The sequence below is a fragment of the Aphelocoma coerulescens genome, chromosome 7 (assembly GCF_041296385.1).
Source record: "Aphelocoma coerulescens isolate FSJ_1873_10779 chromosome 7, UR_Acoe_1.0, whole genome shotgun sequence".
Lineage (NCBI taxonomy): Eukaryota > Metazoa > Chordata > Aves > Passeriformes > Corvidae > Aphelocoma > Aphelocoma coerulescens.
Window position 1 is genome coordinate 14,543,084 of NC_091021.1, and position 24,946 is coordinate 14,568,029.

At 38.8% G+C, this 24,946-nt stretch overlaps 1 protein-coding gene across 16 annotated transcripts in view; it reads right to left on the reverse strand.

The window, feature by feature from the left end:
• Nucleotides 1–24,592, reverse strand: part of ABI2 (abl interactor 2) — a 63,675-nt gene extending 39,083 nt beyond the window's left edge. For all 16 annotated transcript variants that reach the window (XM_069022284.1, XM_069022283.1, XM_069022282.1 and 13 more), the window contains exon 1: nt 24,428–24,592. In XM_069022284.1, coding sequence (XP_068878385.1) covers nt 24,428–24,544 — 117 coding nt within the window. In that variant the 5' untranslated portion in view covers nt 24,545–24,592. The remainder of the gene's footprint in view (nt 1–24,427) is intronic.
• Between the last annotated feature and the right edge of the window lie 354 nt (nt 24,593–24,946).

The window sequence follows — 24,946 nt, forward strand, 5'->3', positions numbered from 1 at the left end:
TTTAGCTGATAACTTAACAACTGTGATTTGCTCTACATGCCTTTTTACACAACCTGAAATTCTCTGAGGCAAACTCCACTCACGTTTGGCACAGCAAAATTGAAGTTTGAACTTTCTTCCTGTGAAGAATCTGTCCAAATTAAAATGACTATTTGAACCTACTACTGTCAAGCCATCTCAAAAGAACAAAAAATAATTAGCAACAGCATTTTAAAACAATCATGTTTACCCTGAAAGCTTTCAAGAGATGAAGACTTGAATGATTCACAGCAATAGGAAAAACTCTAAAATACTTACAGAAGAATCTTAAGTTCTCCGTGGAAATGTAACAATAAATGTCAGTTAAAATTTAACTTGAAATGGTAAGTTGTGTTTAGCATGAAATCCATCTTTTAATCTGATAAGTGGATTGCCAGAGATGGTGTCTTATCATATGCTCCTATGTAACAAGATCCCTATTTACACTCCACACAGACATCAAATTACATTGCTTGCAAATGCTGCTGTGCTCACTGATACTGAGTATGTAACTATGTAAAAAAAGGGATTTCTGCTAATAAGATAATGGTTTCAAGTTATCAGTAAACAAAATTCAAACATAATCCTCAGCATCTAAGATCTCATACTCTTGATCTTCCTAACACCAAAACACCAGCCAGTATGATTCCTATCAGAACGTAAGGCAGACAAAAAGTTATTTCAATATCCATACCTACCAAAATTCTCTAGCAAAAGAAAAAAGAAAATCAAACTGATAAGACACCCTACAATAGTTTCAGTAACCTATGGAATACTGTTTCTGTGTAGAATATTGGAAACAAGAGAAGCATGCTCTGCTATGTTCATTATAACAAAAAGACTTGTTCCTGTAGATACTTGAGCATATTAACCAGAGTCCTTGAAGCCCTTAATCTCTCAGAAAGATTGTGGTGTTCAGCATGATCAAGCACTGGTAGCAAGTGTTTTCAGTGCCTGGAACAAAATTAAACACCATGAAATAGAACTTTGAGTATCTCTCCATTTCAGTTTTTAAGTATCTTTAGCACTCACACACATAAAATTATACATGTCTATGAAAAAAACCCAGGCTCATAACATCTATTCACACACAACTCTTAGGAAAGCAATGCTTTCAACTATTAGATCAATTTGATCTGTATTTTTTAACGGATAACAAATTTAAGAAATCAGAGCTACTGTTTGACAAATAAGACTACTGCAATACTGCCAACATAGGGATCCTCTCATTCCTAGACCTAACATACCCGTTCCATCGTGATAGCACTGTCTATGTAGGGCTGCATGGCAGACTGAGTACCTGACCTAGTTTATGAAAAACTTCAGAAACAAATGGTTGTTTTAAACTCCAGTCACTTCTATTATCTTCCCTGCCATGCAAAATTGCAAACACTATCCCTAGCAAAACCATGTAGATGCCACAAAGAAAAATCAAATCAACTCAGTGAATTATAGTCTGAGCAACTGTCATATTATGGAGACTGAGGACAGTAGATGTCCCCAACACCAAGTGCACACTCCATCTGCTGCAGTGAATTAGACCAGGAGGCAAGTGCCAAATGAAAATTATCTGATCCATAAACCAAATTATAAGTTTTGCCTCATCCAAACCACTGCATAGCCAGAGAAACACAAGGAAGGATACAATCAAGAATAAAGAGGGAAGAACTATCCACATTTGTTGAGCTTGCTAGAAAAGGAACAAGTGCTGCAACATCACTGCAGTTTTTCCAGCCCTCCGCTACATATAGTTTTTCTTCACCCAAACTGTGCAGTGTACCCCATTTCCCTTAATATTTTTCCATTAACTGTGTTAAGAATGCTGCTGTGTCTCCACCTCTCAAACTTCTAGCTTTGACTTCTCACACAAGGTTAAAATACTTGAGTATCACAGCTAGATCATCTTCACAGCCTTAAATAGAAATGCTGAGATCACGTCTTCTGTGCCCATGTTATGGGATTTCCAGGCAACAGCTTAGCATTTATTCTGTTTATCATTTGTCTCCACATAATGCACACATCAGGTGGCCCATGTGAGTCACAAGGCAGCATCCTTTTCTCCTGCTGTCAGCAGTAAGAGCACCATTTTAACTCACCACAGAGAGCTCATCTGATGCTCCTGGCCAGCCACATATGGAGTGGGGATGGAGTCAGCTACTGCTGGGAGATGCTCCGTCTGCTGCAGCAGGAAGTGGTTCCCCCCCATGCACCTGGACACAGCAGTAGCCTTGGCTCTGCCCAGCTCTCTTCCCCTGGAGAGTGTTTTCCATTTGTGAGAAGCACCCAGTACTGAAACAGTTATTTTGTCTCCACCAGAAAACAAAACAAGCTATCAAACATATGGAAATGTTTCACAGAATGAATCCAGTCTGAGAGCTACAGCATAGACTACAGTGACTATGCAAACTGGGGCTTTTAGATTACACAAGATCAAAGTCATTCAAGTCAGCTACAAATGCACAGACTTCACCGTCAGTCAGAAAAGGCATGTATTACATACACGAGGCAATAGTGTGTGCTTGCTTTCAGACAGTGGAGAATTATTAACAGTTTCCACTTCCACATGCCAGTCCACAATGGACACTAAATCTAACAGCTCAGGAATGATCATAAATGTTCACCTGAAAATACGTCTCAATTTTTATTCAATTGTATAAACCAAACTGCTAGCATTAGAACTGATGTGGAATTCAACCCACAGTAAGCGTAAAGATGACTTTTCATGCCAGGATGCAGAGCCCAGGCATCACTTTTTCTTCCCACTCTGAAAGTTCCATTTACACTGCACAATTACATTACCAGATTTGAATAAAAAATAGCCGGGTCAGCTGACTATATAAAATATCCTTTCACTTTAGGAATTAAAAGTCTCAATGTTTATTCTCCTGACTAGGGAAACACAAACTTTTATATTTATACAAGCAATAAAAAAACAGATTATAAAGAAGAAAAAAATATGGAATGGAGAGTATGGGGCAGATGAGAAAATAAAACAGGCAGTAAGGTATCCAAAATCACAAAATTATTTGGTCATATAATTGGCAAAAGGAATTCTTACATGCATATATAGCATAAAATGCGGGGCTAGAAAGAAATCAAGAATTTAAGGCATTCTCCCATCCAAAGAGTGATCAGCCAAATCCCAGTGATACAGTCTGTTATGCCACTGTTAAGAACTTGAATAATTTTGTATGGAAAAGCAGCTACTAATGGATCGAGAAATTCTACAAAGAAACAAATTATGGGAGGCAACATGAGCCCTACACTAAAATTTACAAAACATCAACCCAACTAGATAAAACTAGATAAAAGAAGAAATGCTACCAAATGTTCAAAATGCTACCAATGCTACCAAATTAGAATGAAAGACTTCAAAAACAGCAACATGTTAGAAAAGAAAAGTACATTTCTTATGAATTAGAAAGAGCTAATAAAGGCAGGTTTGAAAGTGGTGCATGAAAGGAAGCATTAAAAGGAAGAAAGCATTACTGGCAGTTTAGTTGGTTATTGTAGCTAGGTTTCATTTATGCTACAGTTCTAAAAAAAGAAAAAAAATTGTTATTTATCCACTAGTCATCATCAACTTGGCAGTTCAAAGTTTTGCAGCCAGGCTAACAAGACTTATAGAAATTCTATTGGATGAGCCAAAAGTCTGGACCTGTAAGTTCAGAAAGAAACTGTGCTTCTTATTGCAAAATATTGATACATGCTGTGGCCTTTAATATCAACACAACTACAATAAAAAATTCTTCCAAGATTAATACTTAATGTTGAATTGAAAGGGGGGGAGACAAAAAAAATAAGAGTTTTTCATTCCTGACGCTATTGTCATTCACATCTTTTGAGTAAAGAGAGTTCTGAATGGAAAAAAAAAATCTCAATTCCTACTCAAATCAACTCTTCAATGTGAAGTGCATTTATGCAGTAGAATTTAGACATCAAAGGGGAAGCTGAGGTTGAGGAGTTTGACACCAGACTAACTACACAAGAAGTATATCCAGAATATATTAATCAATTCCCCAGCATACAGAGCATCTCTTGCTATTGTTCAAAACAGTACTCTTCAGTGAAACAAACTCATATTTAATGTAGTGATGAAAAAGTAAAAGTTTGAAAATGAGACCAAAGATTAGTGACCTTTAATCAACGTAACAGTTGTTTCTTTTGATTACTGTTAACAGAAACCCAAGCTGGCATTTGTCTTACAACCAGCTAGCAAAACCCCCAGGTTTCTGCTGAGGTTGCATTAGCTTCAAGAAGCCTCAAGAACAAAGGCTGCATGCTAGAGTTCAACAAGCTTGCATTATTCAGTACAAAATGTGCCCAACTGTGATACTGACAAAGCACACTTCAGTCTTCCTGTGAAAAATAGATTAAGGTCTTATATCATCCTTTTCATTTTAATTGTTGCTGAATTCCTTGAAGATACTGAAAGCCTCATACATAATTAAGTATTTTACACACTTTTATTCAACTGCACAGATGGCATTTGCTCAGCCCATCCAAGTGCTTTCTGAGGTCCTTCCGTGAACTACAAAAAATGATTGAGAAGAAAACTGAGCATCATTAGTCCAATAATTAAGTCAAAATCATGCCAAAAACTTACATAACTGTCAGTGAAAAATACAGTCATTTTCTGTTTTAACAAACTGGCTCATTAAATACTTGCTAAAGAATATCCCTCGCTCCTCTTTGACTACCGGAACTGCTCATTCCCAGGATGAAAAACATGTACCCACCAGTTCCTAAGGAGCTGGTCTGTAACACACAGGAGAAACAGGCACAAAAAAGCAGAAGCAATCACTGACATGTTAGAACAGAAGCAAATGAGCTCTCCCAGAGTTTCAGCAAAAAACTAAGGGCCATAGAGCTCTAAGGCACTTACTCTGTGACACCCGAAAAACCCCAAATTTCCCTTTCAGATGCAGAACAATCCATGTGTTCTATTATTACACAGAGCACAGGGAAACTCAGTCTACCTTTTCTTTAATATAACCAAAATTGCACAGTATCTAGAGTCGGGAGTAGAATTTTTTTGTTTCTGTCAATTGTAATAGCATCATCTCTACACCGCTCATCTCCATGTGCAAACATCTTTCTCTATGTAATTGCTTATTCATGGTTATATAATGAATATATATCTATATATATAATTATTTCTGCTCTTATTTTAGGAGGACAAAAGGTTAGTTTCATCGCTTGATTACCCTACTCAAACGTATACATCTTTCTGTTAAAATTAAGGAGAGCTCATAGTCATTGCCCAGTTACATGTGCTCATCACCCTGAACATTATGAATTAATCAAATGTTAGGCAACATAAGGAAACAACATCTGGCATACAAATGGAAAACACTTCTTCACACATACCCTACCACAAACCCACTCATAAGTTCTCTGACAGCCTTCTATTATTCTGCATTCAAAAGAAAAAATGAGCAGCAACATACACTGAGACCATGAACAGGGGAAGCAACAAGATTAATGAGACTGGTAATTTGGCCTACAAATAAGTAGAAACGGTAGCTCTAGAGTTTGGGGATAGAATATTTTTACTTCACAATAATTTTAGCATGACCTTATCTGAACAGCTAACTATAATTAAAGTAATCTGCTTGAAAATTCTGTCACATCTGTGAAGAAAGGAGCACCACATGTTAAGTCTCCTAATGACACAGCTCATTTTTTATTAATGAACTGCTCTCAGAAGTGACAAGACTCAGTATAAGAATCAGCACTGAATGAAACTTCAGTTGTGGGTGGACCATCCAGGCACAGACAGAGGTTAGTCAGGCCCCTAAACCAACCCAGCATATCAATATCTGTCAAGATGAAAGGCAAGTGCTTTCTCCACAACTGTATCCAAAGGTTCTACTTAACATCTACATGAAAGCAACTAACTTTCTGTTTACACTAAGTGCATTTAAAATTTAAACACCTTTAAATGTGAATTTACTGAAGTAAACTCTTCTCATTACAACTGATAATGGGATTAGGACTATTCTCACAGCACTGTGAATTCTGTATGCCCTACATCTGGTAAAACACATCATCTTTTGATCAGCCATCACACAGTAATCAACAAAGCTGTATAAGGAACACATCAAAACTATCACTAGATTTTATAATTTGAACAACACTCAAAGAGCAAGTAATAAATGTGATATTTTAAAAAGTAATTTCCAAATGCAAAGTTAATTGTATTCATCTTATTACACTAATATTAATATCATATAAATAAAGTTATTCCCATTTTAAATAAATTATTTAAAATTATAATTTATCTTTATTTATCCACATACTAATAGCAAGCATGCTAGCTAAAGAATACACTCTTAGTATTCATACTCCAGCAAAGCCTTTGACATCAAGTCATTCTTTTTCCAAATTATTAAAAAACGGTAATGATTCACTAAATGTCACCAGAACTTCTTGATTACAAGTGTGAGTGCCTAATTTTTAAGCTATCTGAAACTCAGTATCAATAATCTGCTGCAGTCTCTACAAAGTCATTTGCATTAAATTGCAGTCTTTTGTTTTCAGTGCCATAAATTAATTTGATGTTTTCAGTTCTCTGCTGAGCCTCAAAATGTAGGTTTGATTAACAGCTAGGAAAGCTACCTTTCAAAGAAATACACACAGAACCTAACCTCCTAAAAGGAAAAGCCACTTTTTAAAATACATACTGCATTCAAGGCCGCCAGTGAGGGTAAAACTAGCTCAATGGTTTGAAATCTATGACAACAATATCAGTCTAAAGTACCCAAGAGAAAAACAAAGCGAATGGGAGCTGTGGACAAGCACAGCTTCTCTGACACCTGATCACTTGCACCACTGTTTTCATGCTGCCTGCATCACTGCAACAAATCTGTCACCTGTTTCCCTTAACCATCACCAGAATCAAACTTTGTATTTATTTCCATACATTCACAAGCACAGCAGACCAGTTTTCACACACAAATGTCCTGCTCTCATCAGACCTTACAGGTTCCTGTTCCTTGAGAGTAGAGGCAAAGTCCTGTTTATGCAAAAATAATAGGGGTAAGATGTATTCACACATACCTACTAGACAAGGTTATAAAAAACTTCAACATATCAGTAACATAGTTTAAAATGATGCATCACAAATTGTGTCACAAGAACAGCACACTAGCATCCAAATGCATTTACATCTGCAATACAGTCAATATGCAGTTATATTAATAGTTATTCATCACTGCTGCACAGCATCAGACTTTGCTCTTACTCAAGAGGAAGCAGCAGTGAAGGAAACCTACTTCCCTTGTGCTTTTAAGACTCCCTGCTCATTTTGTGAAACCAGTGGAGATTTCACCTTACTCTGGTAGCTCTTCTGCAATAACACAGCTGAGAGAAGTGGGTTGTTTTCTAGTTCCTGCAACAACATAATTATTGTTGGAGTTCCAGATACAAGGGCAATTTTGGCTTTAATAGCAGCACAAAATCAACATATTTGTGGTCATAAGAGGCTAGGCCAATACAAATGCACTAAATGAAGAACCTCAGAAACAGCAAAGATCCACAGGCTTGACTCCATTATCTCATGTATCTGCTGTTCTACAACCCTTCATTCACCAAGGATGCTTTAGTATGCAGAGGTTTCACTGAGTTTACAAGTCAAAATCATTGATGAACTTGAATTTAATTTTACAGCTACTTAATAAAAATAAAGCAAGTTTAGCATTTGCAAAAATTGTTTCATATGCAAAGTGGCTTTCTCAAGTAAAAACTATAATCATATAGTAAGTACATTCTGCTGAACAAAAAATGCTACTTGCACAAATTGTTTTCCCCATTATCAGTATCAGATGAACAGACTTATCTCTCTCTCTTGAAATCTGACAAAATCTACCATTTCTAAGAAAGGATGTCTACTTCAGCTTTAAAAAATATTATCAAGTTGCATGGGTTTATGTAACAACCGAGCTATTTCCCAATTTTTCTAGTTTTTTCCTTCCACTATAAATTCTCAATTCAATTCATTACAAAGCAGTGACTGAGGTCAACTAATAGCTTTGATTTAGAATCACAGGGAGAGTGATCTCGGGCAGCAGAAGCAGATTCTGTTTCCAAGTGTTCAGGGTCAGACATCACAAGCTCATAGCAAGGAAAGCTAAGTAGGACACACAGCCATATCCTCCACCATCACAGCTTAGAACCTGATGTACCCCTGTGAGCAGTCAGATGCAGGATACTTGGAATTGCCAGGGTGTGATTGCAGCATATCCGGGTAAGATATACACCCTATTCAGCCAAGGGGAGATAACACCCACATCAGTTACCACAGCAACACGGAGCTCCGAGGCACCGTCCCACTTCCTTAGGCACTCAAAAAGAGTGAGGTAGCTCAAGGAACACAAGCTGCTGGAAAGCCTTTCCTGCCTGTCCACGACAAATACAGGCCTGTTATCCTCAGAATTCTTCCTACATCATCAACCTAACACAAGTCTTTCAATTGCTATTCACTTTCTCTACTTCCTCACATGAGCGAGCCCCAAAATTTTATCACACTAGAAGTTATACTTTAAATTAACTGCCTTTGGTAACTATGGCTAAAAAAAGCTTGAAGAGAAGTAAGAGGCATAGCAACCAGGTAACGGGAGTATGCCTTTCAAAGACAATAGATAGAGGGCTTAAACTAACTGGGGGCAGGAATTTGCATAGTCACTCTTCCTTTTCTAGGAAATAAAGACACTTGGATTACACAGATTCCTTCACACTGATCAGTCAGCCCTAAATTTGAAGTTACTCTTACTTGGCACTTTTTAAATCTGCTGCCAATTCAGACATAATGAAAGAAATTAACTGTCTTCAGATCCATGCCCACAATCTGACAAGAGAAAAAAAGAAAAAATATTTTATTTTATATGAAAAACTAAAGATCAAAATAAGAAATGTTCACACAACAGTTGCAATACACAATATTCCTCTAGGAGGCAAAAGAACCATTGGCAGCATACCTCAAAACCTACAGATTTATGCTCAAATTAGCAGAGCCTGGGGGAGCTGCAGCAGCAGTTGATCACTCTATAGCACAGAACCAAAGAATCAGAAGGGGTTTCCCTCATTCCTCCATGAAAGGTTGCCCAGTCTGTCCCTCTTTCTTTTTTGCATTAGAACAAACAGGACAGCTGCCCTTGCCTACTGCAGAACTACTTAAAGGCCCAAGTCTCTGACCCCTGCAATGCTACACACGTGCCAGAGTCCCATCACCGCAAATGCGCGTTTGCACCCCGTTATGTGACCAGACACCAACATATTCCTGTCTGACTCTGAAAAATCCCAACAGTCCACACAACTCAAAAGGCCTCTTTCCTTGCTGTCACTGTAAAGGCTTGCCAGAAAGAGGGCCAAACAAGCAACAACAGGTTGATTTGTTCTTGATATCCACACTCATCTTGCTGAAAGCCACCCTCTGTTGCACAGTCCACATGCTGAAGGTGGAGGTAACACTCAATGATACCCAGTCATAACTGAACCCAGGATGGAGATTACCTAAATGAACTATCATGATTTTAAAAAGTGAAAGAAAGTTAGTGAAAGTTCACTCTGAAATGTGAAAATCAAAACCAGTGTCTTCTTATTAAGTAGATTTGTCCCCTATATGACCTGAGAGAAGCATCTGCTCATTTTTTTGGCAAAGAATGTTTTTACAAACTTTTTCTCCTGTTACCATAGCACTGGACAAAACACAATACTGGCAGAGTGAGAATGGGATTATGGCTTCTTATGCAGAGACAGCCAACCCCAGATCTCTGTTCAGTACTTATCAGAGAACATTTTAGAAATATAAAAGTCATCTCCTTAAGTGAGGAGTCCCAATCTAATTCCCAAGGGTAAACTGCTAGAAATAAAGATTTTTCAGAACACTTTGTGTTCATGTTTGTAAGAGAGTTGTCAATGAATAAAAAAATCATAAGGTTACAGAAGGTTTTTCATTTCAACTAGACTCAAACTTTGGTATGCTGCTACAATTTAAGAATCTCAGAAAATAAGCAGAAAAAAAACCCTTTTCTGCAGGCACTGTAACTAGCAATTATTCTTTTTCCCAGTTTAACAAGCAGTTTTGGCCCATTTACTTCAAAATTATAAGTAAACCTTCTGTCAATTGCTATGTAGCTCAAGAACAGCAAGCCAAGTTGCTATATTCAACCTGCAGCATGTAACTTAACAGCACAGCATCAAGTGTTCTGTAATTATTTCCAGCAAGATCTCTATTTTACATACACATTTTCTAAGCCTGACCTACATTCACATTAAGAGCAGTACTTCTTACCCAAAGAGAGACTGTTTCATCCAAGTGGTAACTTAGTTTTTAAAAGCAACATAAGGCCATTTTACATGCATAAAAGGATGTGTATTTGATTTTTCATATCAACTACACTGCAACTGTAACACAGTAATCTCCACACAATTTAAATACTGCTTCTTTCTGAAAATTACCAAGTTTTACTCTTTTAAGAATTAAAAAGTATCACACTGAGGTATAAAAACCAATGTGCTTGATAACCAAATCCAACCTTGGCAAAGTCTTTTTTCCCCACATACAATAGCTCTAACATTCCCCAGACTTGAAACAAAGTGATCACGATGCAGGTCACTGAGCTATTTCAGAATTTCTCTCCAACAACATGGAGAGTTTTCTGTCTGGTAAAGAAAAGCCAGGACTTGAAACACATTAGCTACCAGGAATAAGGGTCTTCTTGCTGAACTACAAAGACCCATCATTCAGAACATCAATCAGGATGAGCTTGAAGAGACCATATTTTTTTGAAATTTCCTTCAGAACAGTATCAGAATTTCATACAGTCAGTGCTTATGACTGCTGTCCTAAAACAAAGCACTGGCATTACCTAATAGCCAAAATAATGGAACTGGACCCCTTGGCAGAAGCACTGTAAACTCTACAAGGTTTTTCTTACTCTTTCACACAAAGAAAGTAGATTATGCACCAAATACATTCTTTGAATCAAAGCACTTAATAAACTTAAATGAACTCAACAAACCCCGTGAGAATGACTGCAGTACCAAACAAGAGTTTCTATTTCTAAAGTGTTTGAGTTCCTTTGTTCTAACATTTAGATGTCAGCTGAAGACAACACCTAACTATAACTCATGTGAAAAACACACAAAATTACATGTGAGGACTTTTCCAAAAACAGAACTTTGGCAATATCCCAGTCAATATCCAGGAGAAACTCTCTGTGCAGGACCTTGTAGAGCAACTAAGGACATGGTTCTATTGGAACACTTTCAAAAAAATCAATCAAGTTATTTGGGATCCAACAGTAGACAGAGCTCTGTAAACCTGGAAGCAATTCTAAAATGAAAAGTAAGTACCACATACAATGGCACAAGACATTCTACAAAGTCTGTCCTGAAAAAGATGGTTGCCATAAAAGTTTCAGAAAAGGACAGATGAATGAATCAGACAAAGACTCTCAAAGCATCTGCAATGCTCCAAAATTAACAGCTGCCCACCTCTGCACACATATTAATGATGTTCCAGACCTCAGCTTCCACTAAAGCACTTTTTTAACCACAAAAGCATCTGCAAGCACTATCTTATTCTACCAAAACAGGTGAAATAATAATTTCTCTTTTCTCTGTTTGCCTAATGTGAGCCAGATTTTCACCAGGCCGTTTTAGATTTGTTCAGATACTGACTTCAGCACTTGCTAGTGCTGTTCTGCCCAAGATCTTTATAAATATCTCTTAGAGAATCCTATATCAATCAGGATGCATTTTTTTAAGAGCAATTAAATACCTTTTTCTTTCCATATTTCTAGATTTTTTTTGTATTTTCAATATTTATAGATTAGTAGGCATTCATATTGGACAGAGAAGACACCATCTGTCAGACGTCTCAGCAGAAGATAAAAATGTACTGCTATTTTTCACCTACAACAGCCACATCCAGAGTAGCCCAGGAAAACTTAAGACCAGAATTTTCATGAAGTAAATTAATCCATTATTTTCCTCACCTAACAAAATTGCTAATAACCAACTTTTACAAATGCAACAGTCTAAAAAGTCGATTTTTTCAAATAATTTTCAAAGAAAAGTCATATACAGACTTTGGTTGTCTCAAATAGGGGAAACACTTCCCTCCTGCTATGCAATCTAAATTTGGCGACAAGTATTTCAGGAAAGAGTCATTTTAATCCCACGGTTAAGAATTATCATGCTGTTCCCCACATAGGCCAAATTTCATCATGTCCAGCTACAGCAGCAGTACCAGACAGCTTTCCACATGCTGGAAACTCTCCCAATGGCAAGAGCTCTCCAGCACAGAACATATCCCAAAGGCTGCACATGCTACAGGCAGTGTTGCAGGCAGCCCCCTCCCCCTGCCACTGCCAGCCTGCCCTCGGCTTGCAAGCACAGCCACAGCACTGCACTGCAACGGAGCAGCTGCTCTCATCACTCAGGTAACAGCAGTGCTACATCAAACCTGCAGAAACGAAAGCCTACACCAAGAAAATCAGAAGTGACATCGCAAAATTATGAAAGAACACAAGACTCCTCTCACAGCAGTTTTACACTCCAATACAGGATATGAAGAATCCCCATGACTGTGTTTACTTTCACCATAATTATGACACAGAGTGAGTCTCAACCTTCACTTATTCACCAGAATTTAATGCTACTGTTCTGACAATTTTGAGCAATTTGTTGTCACAAAGATAGAAACATCAGAGAAGTGAAATGACAAAAATAAGAACATTTCTATGTCATAAAAGGTTCTCTGGCCTTGCATTTTTCTTTTTAATGTGATTTCATTTTCAAGTTGTCTTAAGTTGTTACAACTATATATTCAGCAAGTTCTACTACCATCTGATAAAACAGTTTTCTCTGTACCTTCATGAATTAAAAGTGCTGCATGAATGACCCTTTCATTTGACAAGGCCTGCCTAAGTAATATCATCACCCCTCTATCCATCTAGCTATGACAATAAATACAACTATCCTGGAAAGTTTCACAATATGAATCACAGGTTTTAAGACAAAAAGGCACAGAGAAAGCACAAATTTTCAAACTCCTTTTCAGACAAGCAATTGTCTCCTTCTCTAAGAAGGATCCCCCAACTGCATAACCTCTAATTTTCCACCTTCCTAGACACAGGCAATTGGCTTTTTTTGTATCACTCATCATCTTCCAGTCATTTTACTGAACACTTTGCCCCCAAAACTCAAGAAATACCACTCATATTCCTCCTACAATTAGTCAAAGAAACACATGCAAACAATTCTTGAAGGACTATGTTCAGAGCCCTAAGGGCATATGGAATCCAGACCAAAATAAACTTCCACTGCTTGTACACAAAAGCTGTACTTACCCTGATTTGTAAAGTATGAGATCTAGAGATGACATCACATAAGAGCTGTGTTACTTAAAACTAACAGAATTAGGTATAAGAAGCTGCCTGCTCAAGTTGGGATTTGGTCTGTGCAGAGGCACTTACCTGTTTAGCACACACACAAAAAAAAAAAGCAGTTTGAGAAATGAATACAATATTTTCAAACAAAAAACAAAACTGTCACTAATCTTTGCAATTCAGTCTGCACAGCTTAACATTTCCATCTCCAACACAAAATGAATAGCAAAAATCATTTTCAAATTTTGGCCTTTCAGAGCTGCCTTGGGAGTTTCACTGAGTACAGCATTTACTATGTGGTAATGCCAAGACACCTGAAAATTAAGGTCAAATCAATTCACCACAAGATGACTATCATTTCACTCCTGTAAAAAAACCAAGAAAAGCATTTTGGGCTCCTTTGCGAGAAGGGGAATTGAAGTCATATTCATACAGTAACTGCAGAAGACCCCCAAACCAAACTTCAGATCTAAAACTGGTACTTTATCTCTAAAAACAGCTTTCTTCCTCAAATGATAAAACACATCACACTGCTTATGGAAAAAGCCAGCTCCACAAAAACTCCTCTTGCTGCCCATATCATTACATAGCCTCAAGAGCGGCACAGAAAATGGAAGAAAATGTTGCTTGGTTTAGGGGTTTCTTGTATAATTAATTTAAAACAGAACAGAAGGAATTTCCTTAAGTATGTTTTTAATTTTAAAGATACCGTGTCACACAGAAAATTTAACTTAAGATTATATATTGAATATTACTAAGTTGAGCATGCTGTTTAGAAAAGAAGCTAAATGTAACAAAATTCAATACTCTGAACCTTCGCCAGTGGCAAATGAATCTCTAATTCTTCACTGTGTCCTTAACATAAGCTACAAGCATAAAAAAATATAAGAAAATTTCAGGGAAAGTAAAACACACAAACACACGGAAAATATTAACATTTGTTCATCCTAAGAAAACAAGACAAAATCCTCTTCTCTTTGTAGTACTTTTAAGCACAGCCTTTCCAGAGGAGAAGTGGATTATTGGCACTGTATTCCCCACTTGTTCTTTAATGAAAAAATTCTTTTATATATGTATAAATGGTTAAGTAAATTATACCTCTGCATTAACTATCCAACTGTTAATCAAATGAGACAATTCATTATGCAAGACAGGCTCTTATAATTTATAATCCTTACTTAAATGAAGGGTCTTAAAATGCTACAAACACTTTTAACAGACTCATCACAGTAAAAAGTTCTGTTTCCAAGAACCTACATTTGGTGTACAGATGAGTATACAAACAAGAAAAACAAAAATTAGAGGCTTACCCCTCCCTCTTGCTCCAGTCATCAAAACTGAATCTCCCCTACTGTATTTGTAGTACATACTGAATTACTGACTCGAATAAATGTAAAGACTGCCTCCATATTTAGAAAATACAAAATTTACATTTTAAGAAGATAATAAAATAGGAATGATTTACAATAGTTCTATTAACTCATTCCATCAAGTGGTTATAGAAGTATCCTCAACTTTGAGAGGATTTAAATTAATTATTATCACCCCCAGACAAATATAATAGCAATTCAGAGTCTACTGATAACTTTCTACCTTCTGTTATCCAAACTGATTAATTTATACAGATGCACATAGAGTCAAAGAATTACCTCCTTCTCAGGAATGGACTGCTCTTACGACAGTGCACTCAGAATGTGACAGAAATGCTACAAAACCAACATCCTCACCAATTTAGGCTGATTGCATGCTACTCTTTGATCCAGAGATTCTGCATGCTCAATCATTCTCCCCTTCTGAGACAGAGTCACTTCATGGGCATCACATCTCTAAGGACACAAACACAAATAGGCCTAATCTTTGAAGCTAATTTCTGAGATCACTAACAGATGAATAAAGTGAGAAAACTGAGAAGTGTATCAGAGAACACTCCAGACTGATTTATCAAAAATAACAAATAAATGTAATGTCACAGTTTCATTCTTCTCTACAACTCCTTTCACTCCCAGTTCACTAGTTATTAGTCATGGTGGAAAAATCCCATTAATTTTACTATCACCATTTCAGCACACACACATATATACTCCATCACATAAAAAGCTTTAGCTCTCTTTCCCACAAATGAAATTTATCTAGATCTTATTAAATTGACATGAGTAACTCAACACATTAATTCCCTCTCCTTGGAAGGCAAATCCAACACCAATTTGTGCAAAAAGCATTTCAAAGGATCCAGGATCTATTGTATTCAGGATACAGAAAATACAGCATTAAATAGAAGCAATATCCCCAATAATCCAGTGAAATGAATTACAGTGGACAGTGCAAAATACTTCATATAACAGACATAAAACTCAATCATGGAATAAATGCAAGGCAAAAGCATATGAAAGGAAAAGACAGAACTGCTTATATTCTCATTATTTATTTAAAATGTCTAGCCTTTCTAGAATACCATTAAATCCTGAGCCTTAGCTCATAGCAATAATTCCACAGATTAAGTGGCATTACCTCTCAAACTTAATTTAGTATCCCTATACTTTACCCAAGAAAAATGGGAAACCAGTATACATAGTTCATTCTTTTCAAAACATTATTTGAATAATCCTATAATTCATTATTTCTCTGTCAAAAATAACCACCCCTTTTTTGAGCATCTGCTCATATTGGCATTCTTCAGTGTCTCCGAAGCCTGTCATCCACCTCAGCCTCTTCTTTTGCTGTTAGTGGTGTAGGGGATAAGAGGCTGGCTTTTGTTTTTACTATTTCTCTTTTCTGTAGTATTTATAAATAGTGAAATTTACCGTAAACTTTCCATAATGGCAGGGTATCTTTAGTATCTATACGATTTTTCTAATCTCCCTTTGGCTAAATATTTTTGGCGTGTCCCTCCACAGACCCAAATGTATGCTAACTGATTCAAAAGAGTCATTTAATTTGGGATATTTAACATTTTTACATTTCCCACAAGTTGTGGGACCTGTGGTTTTTACCCAATTAAAAGTAGGTAGACAACAAATTTCTACACCCTGCAGTAAATGCTCTGCCTCACACAGAAAGCTATGAACAAGCTCCACTTCTCAAGGCAACTTACAAAGTCAGCACCTAGTTAAAAAATTAAGAGTGAATTGCAAATGCTGCAATGCCCAGCATTGCTCAAACTTACAGTCTAAAAGGACACACCTAAAGATAATTGAGAACCTGCACTGTATATTGAGTGAACACATACTATTTAATGGTTACTATTAAAGCAAATCAAGACAAATCAGTGTGCTTTGAATTTATACTACACTATTCAGTAATAACTGGCTTTGTATATTTTGTTTGTTAGACACACTAAAAGTTTTTGTTTGAACAGAGATCAGACTCAAAAACACTGTTTCAGCTAAGTTTGTATATTCCTGTCTGGCAAAACCAGCAGTATCAAGAAGAGACTTTGACTGTTTTATGAGACAGACTCTACAAAAAGACAAGCACTGATTCTGCTTTCAAAAGTCCCATATTACCTACAGGTTATCTGTCCTGACCCTTGCATGTTTAATAAGTGTCAGCCCCACTGCTCACAGTTTTCACTGGGGGCCACAGAAACAACACCTGACATTTTCACTAGAGGCCTTCAGGCCCAAAGAGCAGCACTGCTGCTGCACAAAAGCTCGAAATAACCGGGCTTGATACCTGGTATCTTGATACACTGCCCACTTACCTTAAAATTGTCCATCTAACAGCTCACTGCCTCAGTCATTCCCTCCTCCTCCCTCACTTCACATTCCCACCATCCCGGAGCAAAGCAACAGCGCTGCTCATGTCAGCAGGAAATTCACAACAAAGTTATAAAATACCCTAATAAAAACATTGCGTTTACTTAGAGGAGTTTTAAAGAAAAAAATACTAAATTTATGAGCTGGCACAAAACTAGCTTTGGCTATGTGTTATAACCAATACACACAGGCTACTAAAACCCCACACCAAGTAATATTTGTTCCTCACCCTGCATTTCACTGAGCATAAAACAACTTCATTATGGTAACACTAAGCCAATAAGGCAAGTACTTATTATTCAAACTGAAATACCATTAAGAATAGATATTAAAATGACATCTACTGGGAAATAAGCTACAGGAAAATGGAATAGCATATATAGAGTCTATAATTCAGAGCATATAACTTTAAATTTGACAGAGCAACTTACTCATTGCACCTGAGAAACAGAAAATTAAGATTTCTCACTGAAATACACACAACTCACTTGCAAGAATATATTAATTCATTCACTTCAAGAAAGAATTGCCAACCTAACCAATGAGAGCCCTGAGAAGAGGAAATGCTCCTAAATTTAGTGTGCTGTGATGATGTTTCATCTACTGACATGGAGTGTTGCTTCACAAAGCAGCCAAATGACTGAAGCACCTCATAGGAATATCCACCAAATTTACAAACATATTTAAGCAAGAGGTCAATTTTAGGTGTGCAATTAAGTGTGAAAACACAGAATTTGAAACAAAATTTAAAAAATAAAGGGCCATCAGCCTCTAGACATAGACTCTACTGAATAAATTTGCTGCAAACATGGTATTTAAATCAATGTTTTCATCAAGAAAATATTCTGCTGAACACTACAGAGTAAGATTTCACTTGCTTAAAGCACTGACTGAAGAAGCTCTTGCCTTACATAGGCACCACTTTCTGCCTTAGCACTAAGCCACAAAGATTAATAACTGTAAACTCAAGTAAAACACAAGCAATGGACAATAAATTTCAGAGAGCTGATTAAATGTAGGATGCAGATGCTTGCTACTCTGAATTAAAATTGTTGGTCAATATAATTCAATAACCACAGTCTGAAAATAAACTACAGAAGGGAACAACTAGAATGCCACTTGTAACCAACGTTTAGTGTTACAACATTTATTTTATATTAGCAACTTGCATATTTACAATTTTTTTTCATACCTACAAATACTCCAATCACCACTAATAAAATGGCTTATGCTATTTCCATATCCACTCAGTAGAGGATCAATCCTGCTTTTCCTCAACTCCAGGTTGTGGCACTATTAAATGCATTAAATTAGCTTTCCTGGCAAAACACAGCACAGCTGATGAAAATGGAAAGTTAGATTAGTTGAGTGATAAATCCTTCACCAACTCTGCCAGCTTCACTGACTCACTTAAAGGAAATGTGTTCTAGATTATCCTCACTAAATTTCCCAAACCTAACAAGCCACTTGAGCAGTAGCCAGGTGGTTGCAGGAGTGGCCTCTGTGAGACAAGATCAGGAGCTGCCCCCATGTCAGACAGAGCCAGTTCTAAGCCAGCTCCAAAAGAGCCCCACCACTGGCAAAAAAGCCAGTCATCGATGCTGGTGGCACCTCTGTGATAAGGTATCTAGCAAAGGATAAAAAATGCTGTGAAGCAGCTGTGAGAGGAGTGGGAAATATGTGAGAGAAACAACCCTGCAGACAGCAAGGTCAGAGAAGGAAGAAGGGGAGAAGGTGTTTCCAGGCACTGGAGACCCCCCCTGCAGCCCACGGAGAACCCCATGCCCAGGCAGGTGGATATGCTCTGAAAGAAGCTGCAGCCTGGCAGAGCCCACAGAACAAGCTTCTGGCAGGAGCTGCAGCCTGTGGAGAGAAGTCCGTGCAGGAGCAGGCTTTTGGCAGAGCTGAGGCCTGTGCAGCACACACACAGGAGCAGCCTGTTCCTGCAGGACTGTATTCTTGTGGGCAGAACCCATGCTGGAGGCATTCTTGAAGAACTGCAGCCCATGGGAAGGACCTTGCATTTGTGTTTTGGAGCACTCTGTGAAGGACTGTATCCCACTGGAGCAAGGCCACATTGGAGCAGGGGGAAGACACTGAGGAGGAAAGAGCAGCAGAGACAAAGTGATACGAATGAACTAAAGCATCCCAGATTCCCTGTTCCCCTGCACCACTCAAGAGGGAGGAAGTACAAGGGCTAGAAATGAAGCAGTGAAATTGAACCCGGGGAGAAGGGGGAAGGTGGGTTTAGTTTTGATTTTGTTTCATACTGTCCTACTCTATTTTTAATTGGGAGTAAATTAAATTAATACTCCCCAAGCTGAGTTTGGTTTGCCCATGACACTAATTTGTGAGTGACCTCCTTGTCCTTAACTCAACCCATGAACTGGTTTTTTTCTTACTTTCTTCTGTTTTTCAGCTGACAACTGAGAGTAAGACAACAGTTTGGTGGGCACCTGGCTGACACTGAAGCTTAATCCACCACTGCATACTTCAGATTTAAAATCACGTGGTTTTAATGAAGTCCTATCATAGGCTGATGGACAAGATATATCCATGTAATAATTCATTGCACTTAGAAGTAAGACACTATAGCATATTGCCCATGTATTCATTACTACTGTTTTACTAGCTTCATAGGTTTTTTTAGAGTTTCAACTTTTTAGCATCTTCCTGAACTTCTGGACTAATATTCACTGGAACTAATCAATATCCACTTTCATGCCTGTAGAACAAGTCTTCAATCACTGCTAAGATTAATCACCCCTTCACTGAAGTTGGATTATAAAATAAACAATCTTAAGGAACAGAAAAAGTGAAAACAACTTTCCTCTCATACTCACACTTCTGATAATTAAATACATTTTACAAATCTCAGTCACCTTTGTTAAGGTGATACAGTAAAGATCTCTCTTCAGTAAAGAGAAGAGATCGTTCTTGAACTTGCTTATAAACCATAATGCCTGCAATTCCCTGTATAATTACACAAGTTATATACTGGTACCAGTCATCACAAGCAACTCCATGGAAATTTCCCATTAGTAAAGCTGTAACCACTAAGTTGCTACTTGTAAAGACCACCATTCCTGTAATTTAAAACTAATACGGTAACAGATGCCTTATTCTCTTGTTCAGCCTACTGAAGATGCTTCCAAATCTATAGCCACTTGGTTTTTTCTTATGAGATCTAAATAAAATTAACAGATATGTGGAAAACAACTACAAAACTCATTGATCTATGGACTGCAGTAAAATTTACCGAGAAACAAGTAGTTTTCACCCTTATGTCTAGTTAAATAAAGCTATCTGCAGGAATGAAAGCAGGTTATTTCCAGTAATCAGCAGGATGGATTACTAAGAACAAGAATAAAAATCTACCTTCTATCCTTGCCCTCACAAACACCAGAAGAGTGTTTCTGTATATAAAACTCAAACAGTCATGGCAACATGAAGAATACGAAGGGAGGAAAATCAGAAGCTCCCTCTTCCTTTCCAGTCTCCAGAACTGACAAGTAAAGCGTAATAATCTTGAATAACTAAAAAAAAAAATACAGAACCTTTTAGAAGAATCCAGCCAACACAGATGGATCAGAGAAATCAGAGGTTCCTTCTGAAGGCTGGGCAGGGGACAGCAGCTTGGCTTTTCACTCAGTTCTGCGTGCTATGGTGGTGGGACCTCCCCCCACCTCAAATCTCTGCCCACCAGACACTTAGAGGCTAAAATGCCTCCACCTGGTAATTTTTTCTGACTCTTTCAGCAGAGTTACAGACACAAGCATTCTGTTACTCTAGAAAGCTCCATGCACTGCATAAAATGAAGAGCTGATTTTTAAAAAGAGCAATGATACTGAGAAATAAAAGATTATTCCAGAATAGACTTACACGGGACAAGCTCAAAGAAACTTAACAGGGCAAGCCAGTGTTGGAATTTATGTCACTATTTCAGTAACAAATGTGCAAATCACATAATTGTATGCTCTTGTTACTTATACTATCGTAAGTAGAAATTTTCTTTATGATACTCCTGAACAAAATTAAGCAGGAATATGAAAGTTTTGTAAACACAGCACACTTGTCCAACTATTATTTGCTCTTTATGAAAGACCAGATAAATCAATGTAGACTGGAAATATCAAGTACATCGAATAATCAAGTTTGATAGAATTACTCTGTTGCCTGTTTAGACTGAGACTGAACTTGGTAACAGAAGACACAGCACTAGTACATAAAGCACTGAACAGACCATATAAAATTTAACCCGTGATTGACATCGTGTCAGATACCACACAAACACCCTCCTAAATAAAAAAGCTTATCTTCCCCTTCTCTTTAAGAAGCAGCATGACATAAAAACAACTGTATGATTTCTCCAAGTTATTAGAAGAATAAGATGGTTTTGACATGAAAAAGCTTCCCCCCCCCCCCCCAACAGCAGTCTTTTGTATTTCACTGCTGCAGGTCCATTTATTATATATTTGCTGTATTGCCTATAATTTTCCACAACATTTAAAGCTGATGTGCTCTGATACATCACCATATCACAGACTCAAGGGAAGGATAACATTTAATGCAACATTCCCTGTTGCCAAAGTAATTGAGCTACATATCAATCATAATTTGGATAAACACTGACAAAATTTTTAAGAACTGATTTTTCATTTCATAAGCAGAAGTCAAATGAGTTGCAATTGCCACAGCTCTACTATGAGCTAGCAATTTCCTCATGTATGAGATTACATGTTTAATTATTTTGAAGCTGCAATTATGTTGCTGGGTGGGGGTGAAGAGAAAAAACACATTCACTTTAGCACTGAACTTCAAATTCTGTTACACTGGCCTATGCCTCATTGGCTCTTGAAAGTTTTTGTACTGGACAATACAACTTCAAAGCAGCAAGCAGCACAGAAAGGGAGTGGCTTGTCTACTGAAATATATAATACAGGCCAATGAAGGGCTTTCAATGTCCCCATCACCACAGCACCTACCATCCTGCACATAAACTTCAGGTCTCAGTCACATTCTGAGCCTCCCCTAGATCTCAAGATTATCCACAACAAATCTTCTGTCAGCAGTGAAATACTACAGGATTACAGCAGAATTAGTTCCTCTTCATTACATGACTTTCTGGACAATTATTCTTCCATGCATTTCCGAGCAGTTACAAACCCATCTTCCCCAAAAAATTCAAGGCTACTATTTTGAATATAATTTGGACTTTTTTTGGACATAACAACTTTAGAATAATAAATACTATTAGAAGCAAAACCACAAATATCCAATTAACCAACAGTTCTTCCCCATTAATCTATTCCCCTCCTGCAGAGAAGAAAAAAATAGCTTTTTATAGAGATCTGGTGTAGCAGTTTACGTAGCTCTGGCACTGTGAAGGTGGGATGGGCTTGCTGACAGATTTGTTACTAGGACACTCGCATCACTAAATCCAGAATCCCCTCACACTGAACCTCTTCTCCACAACAAACCCACTCTGTGATGTCTCAGAGCATTCCCAAAGCCGGAGCCTATTGCCTGGCTGATGTCCTCCATTCCCCACTTGTTTAAAAATTTAAGCATGTTCATGCTGTGACCCATACTGCACCTCACAGTCAATGCTCACAACACAATTTCATTCTTTAATTCTCACCTCCCCCTTAAAGCTCGGTGTTGTCATGATGCTTGGATAAACTGCCAACAGTCGGGATATGTGGTGGTCAGAATCCATCAGGCTGACCAAGAGTGCCTCACTCTTTTCCTTTATTCACCATATGTCTGTATCCATCTCCTGTGATCCCAGATTGTCCTTATGGACTGTGTGCTGTCTGGGGCAAAAACCATCTTTTTTTCATTCTCTATTTGCACAAAACAGCATGGAGTCCTCTTCTGCAGTTTTCACTAAGATATTAAAAGTGGAGCTGTTCCATAGAGATTTTGCAAACTTTGGTTTATACAAAGAATACAAATAAAAAAAGGCAAAGGGAAAAAAAAACGACATGCAGTTCTTTCTATCTGGTTCTGCCTTCCAATACTCCTCTCCCATATTCCAGAAAAATCAATTTTCAAAGAAGCAGAAATTGAAACACATGTGTGTCAGGTTATAAGAAAATATTTCAACACATCTCTTAAAAACCCTAAGTCACACCAATTCAACATCGGAAAAGTTATTACATAATAAAATACATCTACATAATTTTACTGTAATTAACCTGTTTTGTAAATGACCCAAAATATGCAAAGTCTTCTCTCTAAAGGACAGCTGGTCATTCAGCAATTCAAAAGAAATAGTGAGAGCTTTTTTACAGGAACATTTTAAGTATTCTCTGCCTCTGGTTAAATAGTCTCTCCCATTTTCACTGACAGAACAGTCTCACCACAGATCTCATCACTAGCTGCCCTCTGGAAGCACACAAGCACTCTGCCCTTCGGGGACTGCATTAAAAACAATTCTGGGACACTTTGGAATTCTCTCAACACTGACCCCACAAATCCATGTCATCCCCCCCACCTTTCTCTCCTACACACTCAGACACGTCTTAGGGTGTCTTCTTGTGTTTGTTGGGGGACAAAGTTTTCATTTGGCCCTACTACCACTATCAAAGTAAACTGACAATATTTTGCCTTTCCTTCCACTAGAAAGAAAAAAGGAAAGTCTTAACACCAGCCTGGCTTTAGAGCAGTCACCGCAAAAACCACACTATGCCGTAGCAACTTGCATTTGATCTTTCCCCCTCATTCTGTACTAGCTCTACTACATCATGCTTTTATCCTGCACCTACTACTTGGTAGCTGCCCTTCCTATGAAATTCCACAGTCCTGCTCGAGAAGGGAAACACAAACGGACAGACATAACCCTGCTAAAGCATATGTCATTCTGCACTAAATTAACAAGCACCAACACTATATTTGTAGGAGTCAGCTGTGCTCTCGGTTTATCACATCACCTCAGAGCCAGCAGCAAAGGAGACCAGAACGTGCGGAGGGAACGAAAAGACACGACAGAGACACGATCTACAATAAACATTCACTCACAAAGTAGAAGGAATTCAATTTAGGAATCAATTACATATTTAAGCGCGTCGTCACGCCGGGGGAGCTCACGCTGGAGGTGAAGCCGCTTTCCCCCCCCGCCGCAGGCTGCAGCAGCCGGCGCTGCCCTCCCGCCGCCCTCCCGCCGCCGCGGGCCCGGCGAGCGGGGCAGCCCCGCGGGCAGCGGCCGTGAGGGCGCGCCCCTGCCCGGCCCGCGCGGCCCCGGCCCGCACGCACCTGGATGTAGTTGGTCTCGCAGTACTCGGCCACCCTCTCCAGGTTCGTGTAGCTGTCGAACAGGGCCCGGCGCCCCCCCGGGATCTCCTCCTCCAGCAGCATCTGTAGCTCCGCCATCTTCACATCCTCTCACCCACCCGTCCGTCCGTCTGTCCGTCCCTCACCCCCCGCCCGCTCCGCGCGCTCCCCCCGCCCCCCGGGCTCTGCCCCGCCGCCCGGGCCCGGCCTCGCGCCGCGCGCACGGAGCGCGCGCCAGACCCCCACCGCGGCGGGGGCGGGGCGCGGCCCCGCGCCGCCTCTTGCGCATGCGCCGCCCCTCACGGTGCCCCGCGCGCCCACTTCCGTGCCGGTGGCGCGCGGGGGGCGTTTCCGGCGGGAGCGGGGGAGGGGCGCCGTGGCCCGCGGGCGGCCCCCCCGTGCCGGTGTCCCGGGAAACAGTAAATAACCACTCGGGAGCTCCTTTCAGCAAGTCCTGGCTTCCTTTTAAAGCGTTTTGCCTTAATTCACTCACTGGCGGGT